Source organism: Gallinula chloropus, assembly GCF_964237585.1.
Source record: "Gallinula chloropus genome assembly, chromosome: 4".
NCBI classification, from domain to species: Eukaryota; Metazoa; Chordata; class Aves; order Gruiformes; family Rallidae; genus Gallinula; species Gallinula chloropus.
Genome location: NC_140088.1, coordinates 26,530,343 through 26,555,477, shown reverse-complemented (window position 1 = coordinate 26,555,477; position 25,135 = coordinate 26,530,343). Strand labels below are relative to the sequence as shown.

Genomic DNA, 25,135 nt, shown 5'->3' with positions numbered 1-25,135 from the left:
AATTTGGACCTGTACTCCAGGAAATAAAATACAATTAGAGGAAACTTCAATAACTTCCTGCAGTGAAGTTGTAAGATTTTGTGCTTTGGTGGCAAGTTGGGAAGGTTTCTAAATCTAACTCAGGCCCAGTTAGGAAAGGCTATAAAGGAGGGAAAATTAGGCTGTGAAAAAGAATTGGTCTCTAACCAAATTTAGGTCAAAGAAAATAGTTTTTCCTTCTTCCCTGGGGAAACAATCCTTTTAAATTGGACTATGTCAGAGCTTTTGATCTACAATATTGGTCCAAGCTGCCCTTGTATGTGGACTACTGTTGAATCTGTTTTTCTACCTTCTTGCCTTACTGTGAGGAAGTACTTGGGAGCATCCCTGCTCACAAACTGGCCACAGAACCAAAGTCTGTCTGACTTTATCATGTTGCTATTTGTAAATGGATTTTTGATTATTAAAACATTTAAATAGTTTAGATTTTGTGGGTTTTACAGGTATCTGATTTTTTCAGTGATTGACTTGTTCATTTCACTACTGAGAAGAAATGTTGAAATGTGGTCTTTCTGCTCTGCTAAACTTGTCACATAATTCCTTTTTTATGTGCAAAAGGTACTGTAGGTATGTGCATGTTCTTCTCAAGGAGAGAACAAACCTGGAATGTGAATACAGATATGAACTATCTTTTCCTATAAGTGTTCAAATCAGAATTATTTTTTTAAAATAACGTTAGCTTTGGGGAAAATATTTTTTCTGTGCTCCCACATAATCCATAGAGATGAGGTGATTTAGAGCACTCCTAGTTAGGTTGCATATGTCATAATCTAGAGCAAATATTTAAAACATTCATTCACACATACTCTTTCAACTAAAATTAGCTTCTGTGAAAAGACCCAGACATTCTCATTAAAAATAGGCTGTAAACCAGTTGGCAGTTATGGGATGGATGCAGAAATTACTACAATCTTGTTCTGTCCTGTGTAAGTAAAGAGTCAAAATTGTCCCTTTGGGCCTAATATTTCATAACTTTGTGGGTATCGTTTTATCTTCTGCTGTTAAAGCTTAACCTGGCCGGTGTTACTTCTTCAGTATTAAAAGGTATTTTCAGCCATCCATGGCATAATTGAAGCACAGGAAACAGCAGCAACTACCATCAGAGCTGCTAAGTAAGAAGGTATCCTCTGTGTCTGCGTTATTAACCTCGAGTTGCACCTCTAATGTGCGTTACCATTTCTGACTGATACCTGCATAACTCTAGTCACACACCAAGAAAGCACCAGTGCATAGATAGACATGGAAAAAATAAAATCATAATGCTCTGAGAGGGCTGAAATAAAGGCAAACTGGTGTGTGGAGGGTTTTTTCCTTGAAAAAATGTGAAAGCAGGAAGAAAAGAAACAGCAAAGGCTGTTGGCTGTTTTCAGGTGAGTCGAGTTTGGTTTTTTATTTTTGTTTAAGTCAGTTTTCCTCAAGATCTGAGAGAGGTTTTGATGTTTGTTTGTTCCTGCCATCTACTTCCTACTGACTGATCTCTGAGTCAGAATCCCTGTGTGGCAATTAGCCGGTGTCTTGTTGACCAATTGCCCTCAATTGCCAGTGGACTGTCCTTGGCAGAAACAGATACAAAAAATAATTAAGAAAGTATGATCAGACAGGTTGCAAAGAGATTTTTTTTTTTAAAAAAGGTAATATAGAAGAAATAATCCTTTTTTCCATATTTTTAATACAATGTTTGGTGAATTGTTTTTGCATTCTGAGTTTGTGGCTGTCTCACTCTTGAACATTTGATCTTTATTTTCAACAGAATCCACAACACACAAACTTACATTTCAGTGGTTTTCTTTCCGCTTCCACTATAATTAATACAACCCTTTTTTTATTATAAAACTTGTTTATTTCTGTCTTAAATATAGATTTGCTGCAATCTAGTTGGAGTAAAAAGATTTTTCTATATCTACTTGCCACTACTGAAAGGATAACTGGTTATTTTGGACATCCTTACTTCAAAACATTCCCACTTGATATATGAGAATTAGTTTAACGTTACATTATGCTATTGGGCAAAGAAAATGCTGTAGTGATAGACATGAAGAAATCTAGCAAGGTTCAAAAGGATAAATACCCTTCACTTGAAGATTGGCTGTTCTTCACTTTCACTATCATATGGCCATCTTTGTTGAAGAGGACATGTAAACTTATGTTTAAAAAATGTTCATTCAGGTTATTTGACCAAGTACAGAGGAATGTGTTCATATGATCATCAAGCCACCACCATCAAATTAAAAATAAGCAATTATGTAGATAGAGTAGATCATGAACCTTTGTATGAAAATCTGGTCATTCTGGAAAATGCACTTTAATGCATTTTCAAATGCTTTATTTTGAAAGCAAATAGCAAGTTAAGGAATGGCAATTTAGAATTTCATCAGAATATTGGTCCTTTGTTGTTTCTCTTTTTCCATTCCTCAAGCTGTTGCTCATCTAGTTTCTCTCCAAGCAGCGACAGTAAAATTATTGGAGGTTGAAGAATGGGAAAAGAACCAAACTTCTTTTCATTTAGGGCTGTAACTAAAAATAAATATCTTTTAATTTAAAACTTCAAATACAGCTTCTGGAAATGGCTAGCTAGTTTTAAGGAAAGTGTTAATCTCAAGAATTGTTACATATATTTTTCTGAATTTGGGTTCTTTTAAGGTGTTGGGTGGTATAAATGTTCAGTTTGGAGGTGTATTCAGTGCCTGTCATCTTCAGATTGGATATGCAATTCACTCTGATCTTCCAGAGGTTCTAACTGAATGTGCTGATAAGAGATTAATTGGTGTGTTTGTTTAGTTAAATACAACTACACAAAATCTCAGATTTGTTGGTTTGTTGTCTGCAGCTTGCTTCAGTTTTGTGCTTGTTTTAATATTTGATGTTGCATTCTGTTTCTTGGAGATCTGTGCTGCTGAAGTGCTGCTCTTCTCCTTATTTGTCACTACTGAACCTTCCAGATTATTTTTGGTTACCAGCCTGATATTCACATTTTGGAAATGCAAAGAGAAATAGTTAAGATGCATTAATTGAAACAGTTTTCTAGCTTGTCTTTCCAATGGATTTTTCTGACCATTGTGCAAGATGATGTTTTATTGGTTCTTCATTTATTTTTTTGTATTACTTAGTTTATTGATGCTCTAGTATGACCGAGGTGATAATACTGTTAGTACAATGCTATGATTTAAGAAGCTTTCATAATGTGATTAGATACTTTATATACCCATTTCTATAGGGTTTCTGTGAATATGCATCTATATATGTATATATAAAAATATAAAAAGTCTGAAAAGAAAAGGTAGTAGTGCTTTGTTTTGTCTTGTATTTAAGTTTTGAAGCGTGTCCATACTTAATTATTGGTGAAGAAGGGCTAGATCATTAGTGTTAATTATTCTGCAAAAAGAACAAATGGATTAAGTCGTATTTGAGCTGTAATATAAATCTATATTTATTTTAAGGGGAATGACTGGGTCACATGGAATTCTCTGGAGGAAGTAGGAGACTGTTGCTGCCCTTGGGAGCATATTGGGTGGGGGGAAGAGAAGAAACTGCAGAAAGGAGCTGGAGACCTGTAGTTCAAAGACAGAGATGACGGTCAAGAGGAGCAACTCCATAACCAGACCTCAGAGGGAAATTTGCCAAGGATATAAAAGGATAGTACGGGTTTGCTGCAACTAGGAAAATTAATGGTGCTCAGAAATTGTATCAAACTGGTCCATCCCTTCCTGACTTTTTATCTTTAATAATAGTCAGTAGTAGAATTTGTTTCAGAAGTGAGCTCACCCCCTTGCCCCCACCCTGACGTTCTCTACCACATTTTGTCAAATTACAGTTTGGACCACTGTTAGCTAGAGGTTATGTCTGGGCTGTGGTGAGTAGCCATGGATTGGTCAGTCTCTATCAATTTTTTTTTTTTTTAACATCTTTGGTTCCATTTAGGTGTTTTTAAAAACCTGCAGGAGTGACTGCGATAATTTAATCACGTATAAGATGAGAAATGCCTCCTTTAGCTTTTTCTAAGCCTGCTGCCAGGTCATCTAATTACATGGCCCTCATTCATGTGCTTGTGAACAGTACTATCCACTCCATATCTTCTCCATGACATTGGTAAATACTGAGTGGTGTTATAACCTTCTGTTTCCTTGAGATTTGAGGGATCCAAGTCTGTGTAGCTCCTTGCAGTAGGAGCTGCTCTATATCTTTGATTTCTCTGTCCTTTTTTTATTTCTTCTATACTTCCGTATATACATGCAGCACTCAGATTGTGGGTGTAGCATGGATTTAAGCTGTCACGCTGCTTTTTCTGTATTGTTTAATATTCCTTTTTTAATGTTTCATTTAACATCTTTGAGAATTGGGCTAATGCAAATGACTTAAATATTGCTTTCCTGGTTGCTATTGATGCAATATGAGCCTTACTTTCTGTATAAATAGTTTAAAAATTATTTTTCTTCTCAGCATTTACTCAGTAATAAATTTCAGCAACATTTTATTGCCTATTGAGATAGTCTGATACTTTTTCTCAATCAAGTCTATTACTTACTCTCCTCAGGAATTTTGTGTCATCAGTGTGTGTTGATGCTTCAGACTTCTATTGCTTTTTCAGTTCAAGTGGGCTGATTAAGACAGATCCCATCTTGAATAAAAGTGTCTATTGGCATTTTTTTTTCTTTGTGAACTATCTACTTTCTGTTTTAACAAACTGCTAATGCAGAGGTGGGATGTCCCTTTCTTCACATATGAATGTGATCTCTTCACGAGCTTTAAAGGGAGAGTCTAGTAGATTTATTTGGTATGGTATCCATGTAATCCTACTGATTTTTGCTAATGTTTCATTTAAATGGTCAATTAATTTTGTGGGGTTTCTGACAGGTCACTCCCCACCTTTTTCTCTGTTCTTTCTGACAGTTTGCCAACATTCTTCTGGACACCTTTAAAAGCTGATGTTAAAGTTACTGTTTTCTAGTCCTGTGGTATAGGACATTACTTGTGATTGGTTATACCACACTGTACAAATTTTACTGCTCTGAAGGTTACTGTAATAAAATCTTATCTTTCATGTGTTGGATCAGGCATGATTAAATATTTGATTATTTATTTTGGCCAGTCTATCTCCTAGTTCAGTTTGTATGTGCTGTACAAGGGTATATGATTAATATATGCATTTTGAATGTCAGAAGTTAACCAATACATTAAAAATACTCATAGACAAAAATACTATTTACTACATTTCAGTGTAAAGATTGTAATTAAATGCTGTAGAAGATATTTGTTGTACGTAATAATTTCAGAATATAATTCCTGTTATGGAAAAACCCTTTGTTTTTAAAGTATAAGGTATATGTCTTTTAGTTAAAAAAAAAAAGCTATATAACTAATAGCCATTTTCACAAAGATTGTGAGGTTTGGTTTTGTTGGGGGTGGTTTTTGTGGTTTTTTTTTTATTTGTTTTTGTGTTTTAATGCAACAGCACGTTAAACTTGTATGATAGGTGTTAAAGCTTTTTTGCTTGCCTCACTAGGACAGTATTTTTCTAGTCAGATATAGCCGGGAATCTGGCCATCCCACAATTTTTCAATGGTTAGCATTAGTTTTAAATGCTGGTCGCTTTCCCCTTTTCTATTTAAATAAGCAAAACATGCAAGTTCTAGGAGATACTAGTCAATAGTTAGATTTGTTGATAAGAACACAGAATTAGTCATAGATGAGTGTTAGGTTAATCTTGTTAATAGCTATTTTGAAACCATAGTCTGTAAAGAGGCTTCATAGGAAACACATTACAGCTTATTAGAAAAAGACTGCAAAATAAAAAAATTAGTGGTGTTCCCCAAGGAAAAGTTACTTCACATGCATTTATAATACTTGATGGATTTACTGAGCACACTACACTGCAACTTTCTTGTAAATAATAATTGTCCCAAATGGGAAATGATATTCTTGTTGCCAATGTTGTTCTCTGTAGACGTTTACATAGCTTTTACTATTGTGGAGATTTTGCTAAAAATGTCTTGCTGTTTAAACAAACTTCCCAATACTTTTCTACCTGTGTAGAAAAGGCTGGTGAGCTATTCCTATTATCTTACAATCACTGGAAAACACTTGACCCTTCTTGACCTCCTTCTTTCATGTTAGTTTCTCCATCTGAGTCATGCTACCAGAATGAAAGAAAAAAAATTGTGTTAAGTCTGGGTATTTTTAAGATCAACTCACCCCAATATATCACAAGGTTTGGGGTTTGGGGTTTTTTTGAGGTTTTTTTTATTAGTTATGTAATGAAATTGATATAAAAATTGTAGAAAACCTATTATAGAAGCAAAAGTCAATAGGTTACTTAAAATAAAAAACAGGCCAACCCTATTATTTTTCACAGTCCTCTTTTGTGCTAGAATTTCATACACATGTATTGAGAAACCTTTGCAATAAGAATATTGTATGTAGCTATAACCTGTGGTCTATGAGCAGGGGTAGGAAAGTGGCTTAGTAAGTGAAAACACTTTAGAGAAAACAGGCTTTTGGATAGAATTTTCCATTACCTTTACGTATAGTAGGCTATACAGTTATGTCTTCAAGGGTGGGAGAGTCATGTGATAGAATGGAAAATAATTTCTGAAAAGGCCAATGAAAAAAAGGACCTGTAGTTTTGGAGATGTTGATTGTGGGACATAGCTAATTTTCCTGGAAGCATACTTTTAGTTACCATATTAGCAGAGTGTGAAATTCAGCCTAGATATACATACAGGGAATCAATTTCACAAGGATGTGCTATTAAATCTTCAAAAAAGCATGTAGCTTTTCATAATGACTTCTGGGATTTTAGGGTGCTGGTGATTCCTTTTCCCTCTTTTAGCTGAAATCTGAACTTCTTCATCCCTCAGTCTTTTCATAGAGAACTCTTTCACAAGATTAGTAGCTGATAACATCTACTAGAGGTGTCTGGCTGCATCCTCTACTCACAGTCAGTTGAGTTTCTCATGGGGCGAGGTGGAGTGGTGTATGTGGACCTCCTTGTACTGCTAGTGGTGATTCCTTTGTTTGCTTTGCACATGACAAACAGGTGTCTATGTATAAGACATGCTGTTTGGGCATAAATGGGTCCCTCAAAGTAGTTTTATTTAACCTCGTTAATGTTACGATATTAATCTTAGAAGAAGTGGGAAGGCATCATATTCTTCTATTTTCGTTTGGAACAGCATCACATTACTACATAGAAAAAAAATTCTACCTACATGCAAGTCTGTTGCCATTTGAGTTTTTTCTCAGCTGCTTAGGAAGCTGCCAGCTAAAGTACTACTTAACATGAATACATTAGAGAACAGTAAATTAGCACTTTCTGTAGAATGCTGCAATTTGCATTCCCTTGTTCTCTAACAGCAATCTGGATTACATTCTTCAGAGTTTCAATACTTTTTCCCCCAAGAGATCTCATTTTGTATTTCCTGGCATTTCAACCAGAAACTGGTCCATTACAGTTTTATTTTTTTAAATACTGATTTAACTTTTGCTAAGACAATAGCTCTTCTAATCAGACTCAATTATACCCTCTCATCTGTTTTTATATTATTGCTTTTAATTCTTTAGCTTGAGTGAGAATTTAGTTAGTTCAATCCCTGTGTATAACTTTCAACCACAGCACTGCAGCAATATTTGCTTTCCTTTATGGCACAGTATCTTCTTTGGCTTCTTGACCATTTTCTTTGGGCTTACTTCCCTAACTTCAGTCCCTGTAATATTTCTTTTTGGGTCATTAGCAACTTGTTGAAAGAAAACAACACTGATTTGTGTAAAACCTGTACTTTGTGGCGATTTTGTAATTTAAAAATCCTCAAGACAACACTTAATGCAAACCAATAAAAAAGTGGCAGTGTGTTGTGAATTAGGTTTTGTTAAACTGAAGATGCTGTTATTGTGAAGGCACTGAATGAACTATCATGGGGGATCTGAAAATACAGCCTCATAGTCTGAGGAAAAAAAAATGGTGTCTTGTGCCTGAAGTCAGCTAGAGAACAACTGTAAGCTTCTGCAAAAACAAATCTTTCAGTGGGTAGACTGCCTGAAAGTGGTGCTGATTGTTTGCTTCCTCACTGTACAAATTTGGCATTGATGGATTCAAAATGAAAGGGAACTTTGCATAATCTGTATTTAGCCCGTGAAAGGCCTTTGTGCATGGTATTGGATCTGTCAGAAGATTACATGGATTATGTAAAGAGCACCAGAGTAATGCAGAACTGAAAATCTGTTGATCTTTGTAATGTACAAAGGCACACAACATATGGCTCCTTGAGCTGTGTCGCTGAGGCAGAAAGAATGTTCTGAGAATTAGGCACTGCTTACATGAGACTATTCTTATCTTGAGGTGGCTGCTGTTGTCAGTGGCAAGATCCTGGACTGGATTATTGTTTGGTCTGATTCATTCAGTGTGGAACGTTCTCACACACATGTTAAATTTTGGCTGGGAGAATTTTACAGTTTAATTTTGTGGTGCTTGTTTTAGAGGGGAGGCTTGGGAGGAAAGGAGAACTATAAGTATTTTTATGAAACATTACGGAGAAATTTGGGATAAAAATCTTTTTGAAAAGTTGAGTATCTTTTTTTCACCTCGATGCTGGAAAAAAAACACAAACTTGTGGTCATATGAAATAGTTTCTCTTTGTTTGCTGAGAAGAAAAAGATCTGAGATTCATTCCTGTATCTCTATTGTAATAGGTGGAAAACCCCCACTTGATTCAAAAAATTAAGTCGAGAGGGAGAAATTTTCATCTCTAGTAAGTGTTTTTAGTTGCTACATTAAGAATGTATCAGCGTGCAGTAAAACGCTTCAGCGTAAGGTTTGTGCACATCCTTCTGTTACGGAAAGAGAAAATTTAAGGTTGCTCTTCTCATCCGCTCCAACACGATACTTTTGCAGCGTGTCAAGACAGCAGCAAAGGCTTTTACTCTTTATAGTTGTAAAAAAATGCCAATAGGTAGACGCAAAAAGGATGCTTTAGGAGCATTTTCTAGATTTCGCTTTTTGTAAAATATAAACACAGCTCTAAAATATGGCTTTAGGTTTTGGATGACAATAAAAGAAGTACAGAAAGCTAAGCACTGAAGCAACTGCCTCAGATTTTAGCAGTAATCCACCTAGCACTGTTTCTTTTCTTTGGTGATTAGAACCACATGCTTTAAAGGAAAATGCTTATAATGGGCAGTTAAAGGATCTGCACATAGCAGGCTTTTTTCCTCTGCCCTCCCTCCCCCAGTTGCCATAAATTACTGGTTGGCCTTTACTCTGATGTGCAAGCCTGACAAAACCTAGAAGGAACAGGAAATGACCTAAGTGTGGTTTTAGCCAGTTTTTTTCATTACCTACATAAGAAGGAAAAAAAACCCAAAACAACCTACTTTCCCTTGAGAGACAAAACACCTTTTAGAACCTTGTTGAACCATTTCAAGATCTTAAAAAGTATTAAAAGGAAGATCAGAGCAAATATAACAAGCAATAAGAAAGCTGAAAACTTTGTACAGCAAAGTAGAAGCTGACCTGCTGGTAACTCCTGGTTACAAAAGCAGAAGTAGCAAGTCTTTTTGAAAACAAACAAATGAAACACGTAAAAGAGAAACAAAACCCCCAACCAAACAAAAAATATTTTTCTGCTTGCATGGAGTAAGAATAACTTTAAAAATAAGCCTGCTGAAGGCTTCTCTGAAACTTCAGCATAACAGTGGAGCATTTTGGCTCTGTTTTTGTGTCAGTGCTGACGGCAAGCTTACTGAAAACAGTAGCTAAACATGTGAAGGCTGAAGTGACTTTTTGAAATTTACTTAGGTGCAGCTCTTGACAAAGATGCAAGGAAGATGGGAACACTGTGGAGTGTGGTGAAAACATTTTGGTGGCCAGAACTATCTGTATGTTGCAGTGTTATGTGTCCAGCCAAATATGTTGCAGGAACTATTAAATGTGTAGAGTAGTATTTACTAAAACAGCTAAGTAGAAGCAAGTATCTTTGCATTGAAGGTAGATTTTAGACTTCTTTCACAGGTGAAGATGATATGCCTTTCAGTAAAGAATTCAGTAGAGTCAATGACAGAGTCTAAGATAAGGGGATATGACTATTCCTTCAGTACATGTATCCAAAACTCAGCATCATGAAAGCATGCTCAGTTCTGTTCAAAGATTGTGGCTATCTGCAGACTTTATAACCTATTAGCCATTTTACAACCTTGGTTAAATAAATTGTATAGAGTCAGAATGTGATAAGTATTGGGATTGCAAAAATATCCTATTTTTTCCCCTGTCCCATTTATTTTCATGGGAAGGTTGAGCAGTGAAGAAATAACGTGACTCTAAATGCTTCAAGCATCATACCGAATTCTTTTCCAAGTGCTCTATTTTTTTCTTGATTACAATGATCTACTCAAGTGGAGTTATTTTGGGCTGTAAGATTTCACTAAAGTATATTGTTGCTGTTACCTAAATAATGCTACCTTTACTTCCACAGAGTTGTTCTATGGTTGCACCACCTTTACTCTCATACTGAATACAACTTAACTAATTAACATTTTTCATTTAAATCTACCTTTTCTATATAGAGAGGGAAAAATCCTAATAAATAAACAAGAGTCCTACTTTGTATACTGCTGTGTTTGTTTTTGTATCATTAAATTACATGGGGTTAAAAAGCTAATTGATTGTAAGCTATTAGAAAAGACTAATTTAGAAATAAAGGCAATGAATCTAGCATCAATCTTGTTTGAAAAGCAGTCATGAAAAGAAATGGATAACTAATGTAACCTTTTTAATATTTTACAATAAATTAGTTTCTCATCTGGTTGTAGAATTTTGCTTTTGAATGGGGTGATTTTTTACAGAGTTGATTTCTGAATCAAGTTGCTATGGTGTTGGTTTCATTGTTTAGTTAATTCTACGCTTGGTTGCTATGGAAATACTTATTTATGGAGCTAATGCCTAATGGTGTCAAACAGATGCTACTAGCAACTAGGAATCTTTTATATTTGATCAATGAGAGACTCGGTCAGAAGTAGAAACTCATTTTTGTACTCGTTTTTTCTCCATTAAAATTTTGCAGGGTGAATGGCTGATATCAAATAAGATGAGTTCTCTTCTTAACAAGCATTAAAGCACACACCGAATCGCCTGAATAGTATGGTCATTGAAACTAAAACTTCCAATTTACCTAGTTTAGGCAATGAAGCAGCAATGTTACAAATCATCTGCACATTTCAACTTAGGATATGGAGTGTATGTATTGGTTATAGTCTAGATTTAGAATAAGTTTTTACATTTCTAGCTCTGAAAATCTTTTTTTTTGTAGCCATACATTTAAAATCTCTGCTTAAGTAGGAATATTGTCCTTAGTGTAACGTGCAAACACAACTAATTCTTGAGTAGCCAAGACTGTATGAATTTGTATTTTATAAGTGAAATTATACTGTAAATATCATTGCACAGTTATCTAGCCTGTTATCTATACAACTAGTTTGAGTTGAAGTTTCTTTAAAAAAAAGTTTAAAAATGCTTAATGTACTCACATAGACTTCTATTGCATTAAAAAATTTAGAAGTTTAAAATACTACTCAAATGTGACTTTATCCAAATGGAGCTGTGGCACTCATGCAAGCAAGATCCAAAAAAACTCCACCCTCCATGGCATTGATGTGCTTCTGAAAGACACATCTGTTACAGGCCCTGGAAACTGGCTGTACTGTGATAGGAAAGATATCTTTTTATATAGAAAAGTCAATAAAAAATGAAGCAAAAATCTCTGAAGCTCTACTGGTTTTCATCCTCCCATTTCTCATCTGGTTTTAGTTTATTTAGACTGTAAGCTTCTCAGAGGAGCATTTTTCTTTTTTCTGTGTAAAAATTAATATAGCTTGTTCCTGGTCTTATTTGAAACATGGAGTATATGGAAATACTGGTTTTTGTATTTGAAAAAGTGTGTTCAAAGTGTAATATCTGATGCCAACTGTAATTTTTCCTGCATTTTTCCACTAAATTGTGCTTATTTAAAATCTCCTTGTATTTGATTAAACATCCATAGAACTCAGTATAGTGCACATTCTTCAGAATAGCAAGTCTGTGGAGAATTTGTTTGCTTTAACAACTTTTTTAGCCTTTAAAAAAAAAAAAAATTCCAGTGATGAAAATTCCCTCTGTTGATACTCTTTGTCTGTTTTGAGTGACATGTTTCAGTCATTGAAACTGGCTAATGGTGGCCAAATTAGAAAAGGCCACTAGTACAAAGGCTTTTTGTGAGCTGGCTTGCCTTCTTTTGAAATTTATCTCATCAGCTAAATAGTTACTATTATAGTTAACAGGCGGGACTCTATTATGGTTAAAGAGCAAGGCATAGAACTGTGTTACTTTTTTTAATTAGTTATCCTTAAAACTCTGATCAGCTTGACTGGCAGCTATATAAAAAACCAAAGTGGTGTGATTATTGCTCTTTGGATACACTGGGACACTCTGGGGTTTGAGTCAGGTTGATAGAACTCCCCCAAGCTGACTAGTAATCCGGTATATATGGTTATGGACGAAGGGCTATACATCTCTCACCTTTCAGAAGTTCATCTGCAATATCAGAATCCACCAAAGTTTTATTTGCAGAGGAGTTTCAGCTGTGTGATTGCTGTGGTGTTTTGCACTGACAATGGATGCTTAGAAGCCAGAGTGTGTGAGTTGCCTAGCAGAGACACGAATTGTAGCTTGGAAGCTTGACTCAAGTGCCTCCTAGATCAGGTGTTTCTTGTTGGAGGAGGTGAGGAAAACTGTTATGTGCAATGGATTGCAAAATCACAGTATTACAGAGTACAGAGGTTTCTGCAACAAGTCTTACGGTTGCAAAATAAAGTATTGCTGAGACTCTGCCTCAGACTTATTTTAAGGTCTGTTGATCTGTTCACATTAAGTCAAAATAAACTCTATCATTTTTACTCCTGTTTTAAGATTAATGCAATTCTGGAGATACTTTGTAACTTTTGTTGGCAATTCACAGTAATTAAAGCTCTGGCTAACAAACTCTCAAGAAAAATAACTCAGAAACGGCTGCTTTTTTATTGTTCCAGATTTAACTTGCAGGGCAAGGAGTTAGGCTAGTTAAACTAAGTGTGGTTTTCTTACATTCTGAATAGAATGGTAAAGAGTACACGCTTCTTTAAACGGAGAAACCTTTGTAAAGAAACAGAATTTATCAGCTGTTAACCTTTAAAAATTTAACACCCCTCACCCCCGGTCCCGTCCCGTCCCTCCCCACCCTCCCCCCACCCCCCCACACCCCCCCCGCCTTGTCTCAAGCCATTTCAATTCCTCAGGAGGTCTCTTAAGGAATATGCTGCTGCATTCTGTTCCTTTCTCCCGAAATCGTTTTTGCGGGGGAGGCTTCCTGGAATTGAGTGCCATCTCGTGGTGTGTCGTAGCCATCTAAGAAAAAGTAGTAACACCCCCTGCGTATTAACCTGTGAGGATTTGATTAGTATAGAGATGCACCAAGTTGTATTTACCGTGGAAAAATATTCGTTGTATAGTAATCTGCATTTTCCCCACTGTGCCTAGTAGAAGTTATTGCTACTTTGTGCTCATATTAATTACTTCAGTTTGTGGTGCATGGGATGACCCCTGAAAATTTTACAGCTAATATAGGCTGTGGTAACCTGGTAGCTGTGTTAATGATACACTGCACCTGTCTTCTCTTGGGCGATGTATAATAAAAACCCCCCAAAAACCCTCTCTGTTGGCAACATATAGGTAAACCTAAGTTATGTTTATTTTTTAAACTGTTTCAGTTTCTTTGTTGTAAAATTGGTATCAGTGGAGCAGTGTAAATCTTCTGGTTTAAATGAAAACAGAGAATTTTCAATCAAGAATCCAAGCTGTGAAATTTTTCATTTAAATAAAATTGTGTGTAAAACATCACCCAGCCATTTAGAATATCAAACCATCATTTGCATTGAAAGTAGATTTTACCTTGTGTATACAGGTTGAGCATGGCCCACAAGATATAGCAGTAACACTTGCCACTGAGTATTTTCTGCCTGTAAAACTTAGAGCCTGTTTCTTTACTATTGCAGGGCTGAAGTCAAAAGGAAAGTTTTGAACTCTTTTAGTGGTATAGATTGACCCCCAAAATTATAACAGTATAGCTTATGTAAGCACCCATGAGTGTACATATGAGTACACATACACAAAAGCTCTCAATAGCTTAAAGGATGAATAAAGGAGATGGCATCAGTAAAAGCTGTTGTAGTTAGAGGTTGGTACAGAAATGTTCTGGAGTTAGCAAGAGCATGTAGCTATTTCATTAAGATCTCATTCACAACAAATAAAACTAGCTAACATAACACATATTTAAAAGAAAAAGAAAGTATTAGAAGAGCTGGGGGAAGGGAAACCTCGTTTCCCCTAATGGAGGTTGCAAGATTGCAAGCAAGCTGATGCAACTTCATGGACCATTAGTATCAAAGGTTGCTAACACAACTAACAAAACTCGTGGACATCTGATCTTTGTTGCTGGTTGAGTCAAAAGTCAATGAAGCAGATTAATGCAGTCTCCCTGTCTGAGTTTAGGAGGACAGTCTGAAACCAAAAGATTACTCTGTTTCTCTCTGGAAAGAAAAACCTGAGAATGAAGAAAAAAAACACCCACAACCTCAACCTGCTCAGATGGACGACTCATTTTAATTTATTATAAAAGAAAAAAAAAAACACCTTCATCTTTGCATGCTAAACCCAAATGCATTGCACAAAATGGGTATGGCCAGAAAATGTTGGTCATTATTTTAATACTTGTCACTGAGAGGTGAACAGTCATCTCGTATGCTTAGTTTAAAAAACATCAACAAAAAAAGGACTGAGGAGACAGTAGCTAGATTAATCACTTAACCCCTAAAGTACTTAAAATTCTTTATTCTTGACTTAGATCTGCTTGCTTTGCACAGTATGACTTTCTGATAAAGCATAACTTACTCCCAGATTAAGCATATGCTTAATGGTCAATCTTTTCACTTCTCATAGCAAGTAGATGTCGTAACTCCTAACTTTGAACACATTTTAATGGTGTATCTATGGAGATGACAAAAGAGAAAGGCTTGCCCTTGCCTGCGTACTGCCAACATGTCAGTCTGTGTTTCTTTATTGATGCTCTCTGCACCACCTTCTGGACAGGTGCCAGCCTGGAACTCTGTGTTTTCTCCATGCAAGATGTGTTAGTCTTAGAGGAACAAAACCAAACCTAGTGCTCATCTATAAAATTAAGCAGTAAAACTTACAGGACTGCAGAATGTGAACTACCAAGTGAGGTCTTAGCACTGTATTTGTACTCTGTAGCTACATAAAAGAGGAAAAAAAGAGTTGTCTCTATATTTGTTTAACTTCTGAATGCATGTTGTGCAAATGAATCAATTTATCAGAGAAGAATTATAACCTCTCAAGAAGTCATGAAGAGCAAAGACTTTTGAAACAAACCAGACATCTGAATTTAATTTCTTGTATGTTGTTTTTATTTTTTGTTGGTATAGAAGAAAAACTAAATGAGTGCTGTTGACGTACATGAAGCTGATAGTATCTTCGGATTGTGTTGCTGACGTTCTTTTGTGGGTTTGGTGGGTTTTGCAAAGTTACTCAGAACATGTAAATTTGTAGCCATATTGAAGCAAACCCTAACAGAGCCTCTTGTAAGAAAGTAAAGAACCTCTTGTGAGAAAGTTACCGGGTTTTAACCTATATATTGGGGAGCTTTTTGTCTCTAAAAAAAAAAAAAAAAAAATACGTCAATGTTGTGCTTTCTGCACTGCATTTACAAAATTGCTACTGTTTGGCTCTGGAAAGAAAAAAGTTATAAAATATATTGGAGGTTTTAGAATAGATTTCCGTTTATAAGTTGATGTATATAGAAGCAGGAAAGCATTATCACCAACTAATTTAGCGTATAAAGCAATGGAATTATTCTGTCATCATGCTATCTCTGTTGCAGGCAGTTTATTCAAACTTCTCTTTAGGATTTTTACCGGGGTGGCATTTAATGGCTTAAGTAACCTATAAAAACCTGAAGGGAGAAAGTTACATCACGTAATCAAGATTTATTCCATTGTTTTTTTTCAGCATTAACATATCACCTAATTTTTTTTATTTTTTTTTTTTTCTTTACAGATGATACTTTGGGACTGGGATTTGAAGCAATGGTACAAGCCCTATTACCAGGTCAGTGTATTATAAATCTGGTTTTTTGTGAAATGTGATGTGGTAAAGTGTTGATTGTAAGCTTCCAGATTTCAATTTATCTGTCGATGTTTTATTTACCGGGCATGTCCTAGTACCTTCTAGCTCTTATGTATCAGAATCTTGATATTTAGCACTTCTGACCTAGTTGGCAGGGATCTACTTTCTGTGATGTACGTGAGAACAGTCTTAGAGTTAAGATGGAAATGGTTTCTTTGAATTGCCCATTAGCAGAAGGTTAGGAAGTGATTCCTCAGCAATGTTACCAAACTCAGGTCTACAAGGTTCTCAACTTTTTTCTTGCTTGTTTCACCCCCTTCCCCCTTCTTGTATCAACGGTGGCTTGTAATTAACTATTGCTGTTCCTATTCAGAGACTTATACCAAGTAAAAACTAATCACTTTTTGGACAGAATTGTTAGGGTTTGTTTCAGTAGAATCAGGGTTAAAAAAAGTTATGAGGCTGTGGAAATTGTACCTCTAAGAGGCTTGTAATGGTTTGGCCGCTGAAATGTCTGTTGATATTATTGGAAAAGATAGAATCCTAACTTTAATTATGAGAAAGTAACAAGAAAAAAAGAAAATATTTACTCCGTATCTTTATTTTAAATGGAGAAAAATAAACCAAAAGCTGATGTTGAATTCTGAAATGTTTTTTATTGTGTGAAAAATGCTGCAAAAATCAGTGTCTGAATATGTCTGTAGGTGTGTTCTTTTAAAAAAATAGATTGTACTTATTTTTTAATTTATTTTAAAAATTTGTAATAGATAAGCTGCATATTTAAAGCTTAGAATACGGTGAAATGCTTTGACATGTTAATGCTTGCAACGTTTCCATCTATTCTAGAATGCTGGCAGTGGAAATGGAGTTGATCTTTCATTACTAAATGATGCTCGGAGCATGCTAACAGACCTCCTGAATGACTCAGCCCTTCCACCACAAGTGATTTCTTCCCTTCGAAGCATTAACAGTTTGATTGGTGCTTTCTCAGGCACATGCAGGCCAAAGGCTAGTCCATTCACACCATTCCCTGGTTTCTTCCCGTGTCCTGAAATAGAGGATCCTGCTGAAAAAGGAGATCGAAAGCTGCTCAAGGTCACATTACTTTAATTTTCATTCACGTGTGTGTTGCAATTTAAAAAACAAGAAATAAAAATTATGCTTTTTACTTCCGTCATGTAAGAACGTCTCTAGATTTCCTAGCATATGACAGTAGACTGCTTGCTAGATTAATGAATTTCTGTTGTTATCAGGAATCATGATTGTAACGGTTATCACACGTTAGGCAAGTAAAAGTTTTCTAGGAAACACTTGAGTATCTCTATTCGATGTCTCCTGGCCTTGTTATTGGTGGTAACTTGAAAGTCTTTTCATGAGAACTTTGATTTCTGGCATGGTCTAAATTTTGTTTCCAGAGCAACTTTTCCTCCTTGTATAGTGATTACCAGTGACTTTGCTAGTATAGAGTGATCTGGAGTCCTGACTCTTTTGCTATCCATATTTGTTTATTCTCTGCTGCTTTATCTAGTAGAGAAAGTTCTGGAGATTGCTCATATCTCCAGTGTTTCCTTGTTCTTAGAGCAGCCAGGAAGAAGAAACAGTAACTGCAGGTGCTGAGGCCTTATTTCCATGTTGTGCTAACACGTGCTTTTTCAGGGAAGGGACCTTTCTCCTCCAATGTTGGGGATTTTCTGCTGTGCTCCCCATGTTGTAGAGAGGACACAGGTTATATTCATGTCCATTCTAACCTGAGAGCACTATTACTGTATGATAGCACTCAGAATACGCTTCTCCTGTTCCCTCTCTGATCAAGCTGATTAAGGACTGCTGCATATTTCTGTGGGCAATACAGTGATCTCATTCAGTCTGTCCAATTCCACCTTTCTGGCTTTGCTTTGCAACAAAGCAAAGACAGTCAAGGTACATCCCATATCAAGGACTCAAAACAGTTTTCAGGTTTTTCAGGGCAAGAAACTGCACTTCTGTGTCAACACTATTTCATTTTTTTGAATAATGTAATACCTTTGTGAGTTAAGTATGACCTTTGGCCACCTGATGAAGCTTAAATTGACAAGTCATTATTTCTGTCAGACTTTTAAAGTGACAGAATCCAAGGGTCACCTGTCCACACACATGACCCTACAGACCTTACTCAACACTGCAAATATTGCTTAGGATTTTTTGTTTTAAATATTTTTTTTCCCTGGCATCCTTTTTACTTTTCAAGGTCTGGTTACACACGTCTGTATTATGCAGGAGAATCTTCCCCCTGCACTCCCCCTCCCTCCATTGAATGGCCAAACTTAGGGATCAGTTAACAAGCCGATTGTGGACTGAATGCAGTCAGAGAGACTTTATTAACCTATACATTGTATTTTAAACAAAAGTTTTATCAGGTATGCTAGAACTGGCTTTGCAGTTCAGTGATCTTATCCTTTCTACTAGTTGGTATTTAAACATGGATATGCCTTTCTGGGGATATTTCAGTAAGGTGGAGGTAATAGATCCTGAGTTATTTCCATACAGGGCTGAGTGCCATTGCTCTGCTTTGCAGAGGACTTTGTGTTCAAGTACATCAGTGATTCCCAGTGTTTAGTCTGCAGTGTGCCTAAACTAACACAGCTTCCAGGCTGGGGGTGGTGAGATGCCTGGGAAGCTTCCCAGGTGCTGTGAGGATGGTGTGGAAGCAGAGGGGGAGACTTGGTGGACCAAAACTCACCCTGTGCATTGTATCACCCTTTTCACAAGTTCCATGATGCTCGCACTGTCAATATTTAGCATCTGAGTTATTGAAATCTCAGGCTATCCTGAGAGCTGGAGAGTCACATCGGTAAGTGTAGAAAAAGGATCTGTAATCCTACAGCAACTATCTCTAGATCATCTCAATTTTTAAACGCTCTGAAGAGTAACTGTTGGACCACATGGGTTTCAGAATACAAGTATCATTGCATATTTTAATTTGGGGAAAAGAAAAAAGAGATATGAAAAATAGTTATTCCTAATAAGCAAAATAATTTGATTGATTGCGTATTTTATGTTCTTGAGCAATAAGAGTAAATGTAAGGTACCTTAATTACCATTTCACTATAAGATATTAGCAATAGTCTTCACAAACAATAAAGAAAATGCTAATGTCTGGTTTTATTTATATAGATTTTAACCATGGTTAAATTACTCAACAGGGATTAAATAGCAGGAATAGTCTGCCAGCACCGCAGCTGAGACGAGCTTCAGGAGTTTCTGGCATTCCACCGATAGAATCGGCATCTTCTAGATGGGAACGGGGTAACAGCAAGAGAACTCATCAGGAATATAATACATCAAGGTAAGCGCTTAACTATGTTTTAAGGGCAATAATAAATGTAGCCTTTCTAAAATGTTTGTGTCTGTAATACTGGAACTTGGCACTGGAAGTATTTAATGCAAAATCTTGTGAATTAAATCTCCAAATTCTGATGGCATAAACTGGAAAATATTTCAAGTTAATTGTGTATATATATGTAACTATACTTTGCAACTCTGATCTCAAGTCGAAATCAGGTCATTCTGAGGTTGAATGGCATGCTCTGTCATAATATGTAGCCCTGCATATCAGTTTTAGTAGGAGATGGCAAAAAGAAAGTCCAATATTCACAACTGCAAAACAAACTAGCTTAACTGCTAACCCTTTACTGATTTCCTCCTCCTTTCTACTTAAATTATGTATCCCTTTCCAACTTCCACGTACCCCAAAATTTGTTTTCTAATTAAAAAGGTGATATAACTTTCTTGCATTTGGTAGCCACTGTTGTGTGTACTGCAACATTTATTATTGCTGTAGTCATCAAGCAAGCAGTAAAGTAGATTAAGTAATCTCTTTACCTGTTAGTCAATATGATGCAAATAAAGTTTTATTTCCAAAATTAAGATTACAATTTGAATTAGGATTAAAATAACTGTACTTTTTTTCCTTTTAGTTAATGTGTTATATGAGTGAAGCTTCACACATTTTATGTTATTTAAATCTGTAGATGTGCATGACTTTGCTCAATATCTTGTAAGAAAAGTACAATGGATGATTGAACTTGTGTTCAACTTAAGTCTGTAAAAAGATATGTTTTCTGCTTTTAAAAACAAAATTTTGTATCTCACGACTTTAAAGGCTTTACATGGGTCATAAGGAAAGTATGGTAGTATGCTGATATCTGATAATTACTTGTAGTGGATGAAAGTTTATATACACAACATTGAAGAATTTATTTATCAATATTATACTTCATTTTAAACTGAATCATCTAAATAATTCACCCTTGTCAGTGGCTTTCCCCTTTGAATATAATATGCTCTTCAATTTTTTACATAGTAAAACTTAGTTGTGGTTTGTATGTAAAATATAATTGATGATGCTCGTAGTAATAGTAATTTAAAGATTGTATTTTCATGCTGATTTGGTCATTATCAGTGTTTGAAAGAATCTCCCCAGTTATATACACAGGAATTAATCAGAGACCGGAGCAATCACTTTAAACTTCAGTTTGAGGCTCAGCACTTCTGGTGCAGATATTTACAGAGGGTTTCCTTACAGCTCCTACTGACCAAAGAACCTATTCAAGCTCACCCAGTTAAAAGTACTAGTAGGCAAAAAGCACCATTCACTCATACTCCATCACTTCTCTCTTGACCCTGATGACTAGCACTCCTAGTTAGTGAAGTTCCCCTGCCCTGCTCCTGTCTGGCCTCATGAAGCCCTACAGCATGTGTTTGCTTGTTTCTGGTTTGTATCCTGCCCTTCAGAGTTCTTGCCCGCACTTGCACTGTCACAGTGATGCGTTTTCTGTGCATCTTCCAGTGATGGTTCTTACCAGTTTCCATTTTACTTAAGATATAATCATCTCAAAATCCCCTATGGGTGCTTACCTTATAGATAAGGTTTAGGTGAAATAGCTGGACTGACCTAGCTGTTCCTGCTGCCAAAAGAGGCAGTCTGGTATTCCTGGAGCACTTTGTGCTATTGGCTCTGGCTTTTGACTCAGCCTCTTAAACTGTCAGGAAAATCACAGCATTAAAATGACTTGGGGAGCTGAAGCAACCCAATGAAGGACCCAATGAATGTTAGAACAGAAGCAGGGAGGAGGAGGCTATTAGTAAAAAGGGAGAGTGAAACAACAAACGGCTGTTCACTAGAGGAAGAAAGCTAATAAAAAAATATTAAAAATATTATATGTAGTGACTGCTTTCAACTGAATTCCAGCTGAATTAAGAAATATATTATGTGGTGGTACAATAAACTAATATTCCTATGAAACCTGAGTTGATGTGGAAGATTTTTTTCTATACATCCAAGCAGTGCTGTTTTATTTGCATGCAATTTTTTGTTTGGTTTCTCATTCAAACACTAGTTCAAGATGAACTGACCTTATGTAGCATCCAGTCTTCCTACAGTAAATACTGCTGCAGCATTTTTGTATGCTTTAAAAGAATACATGTAAGCTATGACAAATAGTGTACGAACACCACTTGCCAAACCAAACATTTTTAAAAGTTGAATAACATGTTAGCATTAGTCTTCAGAAGAATGAATCTGTGTTTATTCTTTAAATAGCTTTTTATATGTATGTATTTAAACAAATGGGATATGACAAGTATTCTTTCTGTATTTGACGTTTTGTTTGAAATCTGATTAAACAAGATTAAATCTGTTTTGGCAAATATTGTCTTCCCATACTGAAATAAAATAATTAGTTTTATATAAAGTATTTGCACTTTAAAGTTCATGTATACATTTGCTTTTAATTGCATATTGCATTTTTTTTTTCACTAAGAACTGTTAGAATTTTGGACTGCAACTTCATGCCTCGAACAGCAGATGGCATAATTCAACAATCAAGTTTAACAATTTAACTACAAGATGACTGTCAAAACCAGATTTAGTTTTAAGATTATAATAAATAAGCCAATTAATTAGACATGCAGAATTTTCTTGAAAAGCATGCTGTAGCTACATAAGATTATAATGGTAGTTTCAAAGTAACCAATCTTTTAAATGTTCTCAGATCTGTTAGAAAATAGCCTGCTTTCTAAAAATGTTAAAGAAAAGCAAATACCATGTTAGAAAGTAAAACCTATGGCATGTGGTCTGAATTTGCTTATTTTGTCATTTCACTTGAGGACTGCATAAAGGTTTCTGTTGCTTTCATCCAGTACCAGCAGTTTTTATTCCATATAATTGTCATGTATTTTCTAACTGATCTTGAATTCAGCTTTTTTCTAGTACTCTCTTTCTAGAACCATAGTGGACCTGTAACAGACCAGTCTGGCCATTATATAAGCACTTCATTTAATAAAAATGGAAAGTAAGGTAGGAAAGAGAAAAAAATCTTACTGTTTTATTTTCAGCCAAGGATCTCATTCAAATGGATCTTTTGGTGCAAACTTGCTGACAATGCCAAAACAAAGATCATCATCTATGACATTGCCTCATCATATAGGTCCCAGGCGAGCAGGTAAGATTGTGCAGTTTTGTATAGCTTAGTGTCAGGATATCAAGATAATACTTTGGGTACTCAATTTTTTTTTAATGAGAATTTAGTACTAAAATAGCATGCTCATGTTGTGTATATTTATAAATATTTATTTTTAATATTCTTCTAAGAATACTCAAAAACACTGCTAGCAGCTTTGTGGAAATATCAGCTATTCACCTAATGCTATGTAGCTACAGACTGTTCTGATGTTCAGTATGATTGGCACCCATTGAAAAATGCAACTTTCCCACATATAAGGGGCTTTTTTTTTTTTAATGGAACAGAGTCATTTAGATGCTCCTGAATACCTGATGGCTCTCTGAGATGAATATTTAAACAAATTTTGGGAGAAGTTGGAGTAGACTATATGCTAACACTGTCAGTGCAACAAGTTGCACATTCTCAATGGTTCTGTCATCATAAAAAGCTGGGCTGCTTTCTGTGCTTTTCTACTTTGAATCTTGTGGGAAATACAGAGCACAATGATAGGCGTTAAACCCCATTGAATGTGTACACCTAAAAAGGATGAAATTAAGTGGCCAACATTAATCTATTTTAGTTCTGGGAGTTTTCAAATTGCTTCTCAAGTTCTTTGCAGAAGTGAAGCGGCATTTGCTTTCTAAAACTTCTGTCTGCACTTAGCACTATGGACCTTGAAAAATCTTGTCTTTTGCTGAAACAAATAATATAATGATATGCTACTCTTTAGGGTGTGTGAGTCAAGTCAGTGTAGCCTACGCAACTGTTGGAAAGGTATAAATTCATGCATTCCTTATTTAAGAAGAGTACTGTATATTCTCTAATTTGTTATCAGATACTGTGCAATCATAAAAATTATGATAGAATATTTCCTTCAGATTAAGTGCTTCAGTTTTGGAAAGTCCTCTGAAGACTTCATTATTTTGCTCAAGGACACTTTATTCTTTAGATAGAAGTATGTTTAGAATGGCCATAACTTACCTTGGGCACTTGTAGATAAGTTGCCTTTTGTATATTTTCACAAGGGAAAGAAATATTGTTTTGGTTTAATGCAAAATTTTTTTGTAAATTTTTGTTAGGCTCAGAGTAGCCAAAGTACAGATTTACCAGATTGCTTTCCTAGCTTTCCCAGACAGAAGCCTCAAGTAAAGCTTAGCTTATTGTTTGGACAGGAATGGGGAATATCATGGACCTAAGGATATGGAGTTTTTTTTAATATCTAATTACCCGTGGGCAAACTTCAGGTATTTTTTCCCCCCAATTTGTTTATTAGGTGGATTTAGGTGGACTATCATACCAATAAAAAAGGTACATCAATGTCAAAAAAGGCCAGTATCTGCCCACTTTAATCCTTTGCTTCAAAAGAATGACTATAGCATTGTGGTCTTTTTACTTCATTTTAAAAATTGTCTCAAGCATATTTTTTTGTTATTGCAAGACAATGAAGTAAAATATTTTTTGTTTAGGCCAGTTATTGATACTGAACTGGTTTTGATTATTTGGGAGGGGGGTGAATTTTTAAAAGTACTGAAAAATCAGAAAGAAATATGGAAAGTTTCAGCTTATGATTAATCTTTGCCAAAGCTAAAACCAAAACCAAATCTTGAAAGCCAGTTGTTATAACGTTATGTAGTTTGCCCATCAGATGTGTAACCTAAACTGATGTGTAGTTGTAGATATCAAAACTTAGAATTGATGTAGCTACTTTATATGTTTAACACTGTGACCTATACACAGTGTTTAAAAAATTAAGAAATTCTTTACAATTTATAAAGGTTCTTGTAATTTAATTTCAGTCTTTTTATTGTAATCTGAATCCCATGTCATGTTTGTTTTGAAAGGTGCTTCTCCTGGCCTGAGTCCTGTGGGTTCACCTAGTCATGGATCTGTCTCCAGTGGGGCTTTCAGCAGCTGGTCACCTGTAGAATTCCCTGATACTGCTGATTTTCTTACAAAACCAAGCATTAATATACATAAGCCTCCAGGATACACATTTAGTTCTACAGATTTTCAGCAGCAGGTTAAAACACCTGTAGGTTATATGTGTAGCAGGTACTGTAAACTCTGTTACATTTTTTGTAACTTCATATGTGTGAAAAAGAATACAAAGATTAAAATGAAGAACTAGAACAATACCTATCTACTAGTATAGAAAAAAAGGCATGTGCTCTTATCTGTAACTATATTATCCAGGGAAGCCTAAGTGCTGTATGTATGCCATTGATTTGAAATGACTCATCTTTGAAAGTAGCAGTTATTGTAGAGAAAAGTATTTTACAGATTTTTAGAAAAAGAGGATTTCCTACCTGGGAATTACATTTTGTATTTCTCAATACTATCTAAATAATTAGCTTTAGTTTGTTAATTCATGGAAGTTAATCCAGAGTGGGTGACAGTTGATTATTTTCTGAGTACAGAT

The 25,135-nt window shown here is 35.6% G+C and overlaps 1 protein-coding gene across 1 annotated transcript in view; it reads left to right on the top strand.

Moving 5' to 3' along the window:
- PDE3B (phosphodiesterase 3B) overlaps positions 1-25,135 on the top strand; it is an 87,955-nt gene that overhangs the window by 49,960 nt on the left and 12,860 nt on the right. The window contains exons 2-6 of the mRNA XM_084264034.1: positions 16,166-16,216; positions 17,081-17,329; positions 19,417-19,559; positions 22,610-22,716; positions 24,558-24,768. Of these exons, the coding sequence (XP_084120160.1) occupies positions 16,166-16,216; positions 17,081-17,329; positions 19,417-19,559; positions 22,610-22,716; positions 24,558-24,768 (761 nt within the window). The remainder of the gene's footprint in view (positions 1-16,165; positions 16,217-17,080; positions 17,330-19,416; positions 19,560-22,609; positions 22,717-24,557; positions 24,769-25,135) is intronic.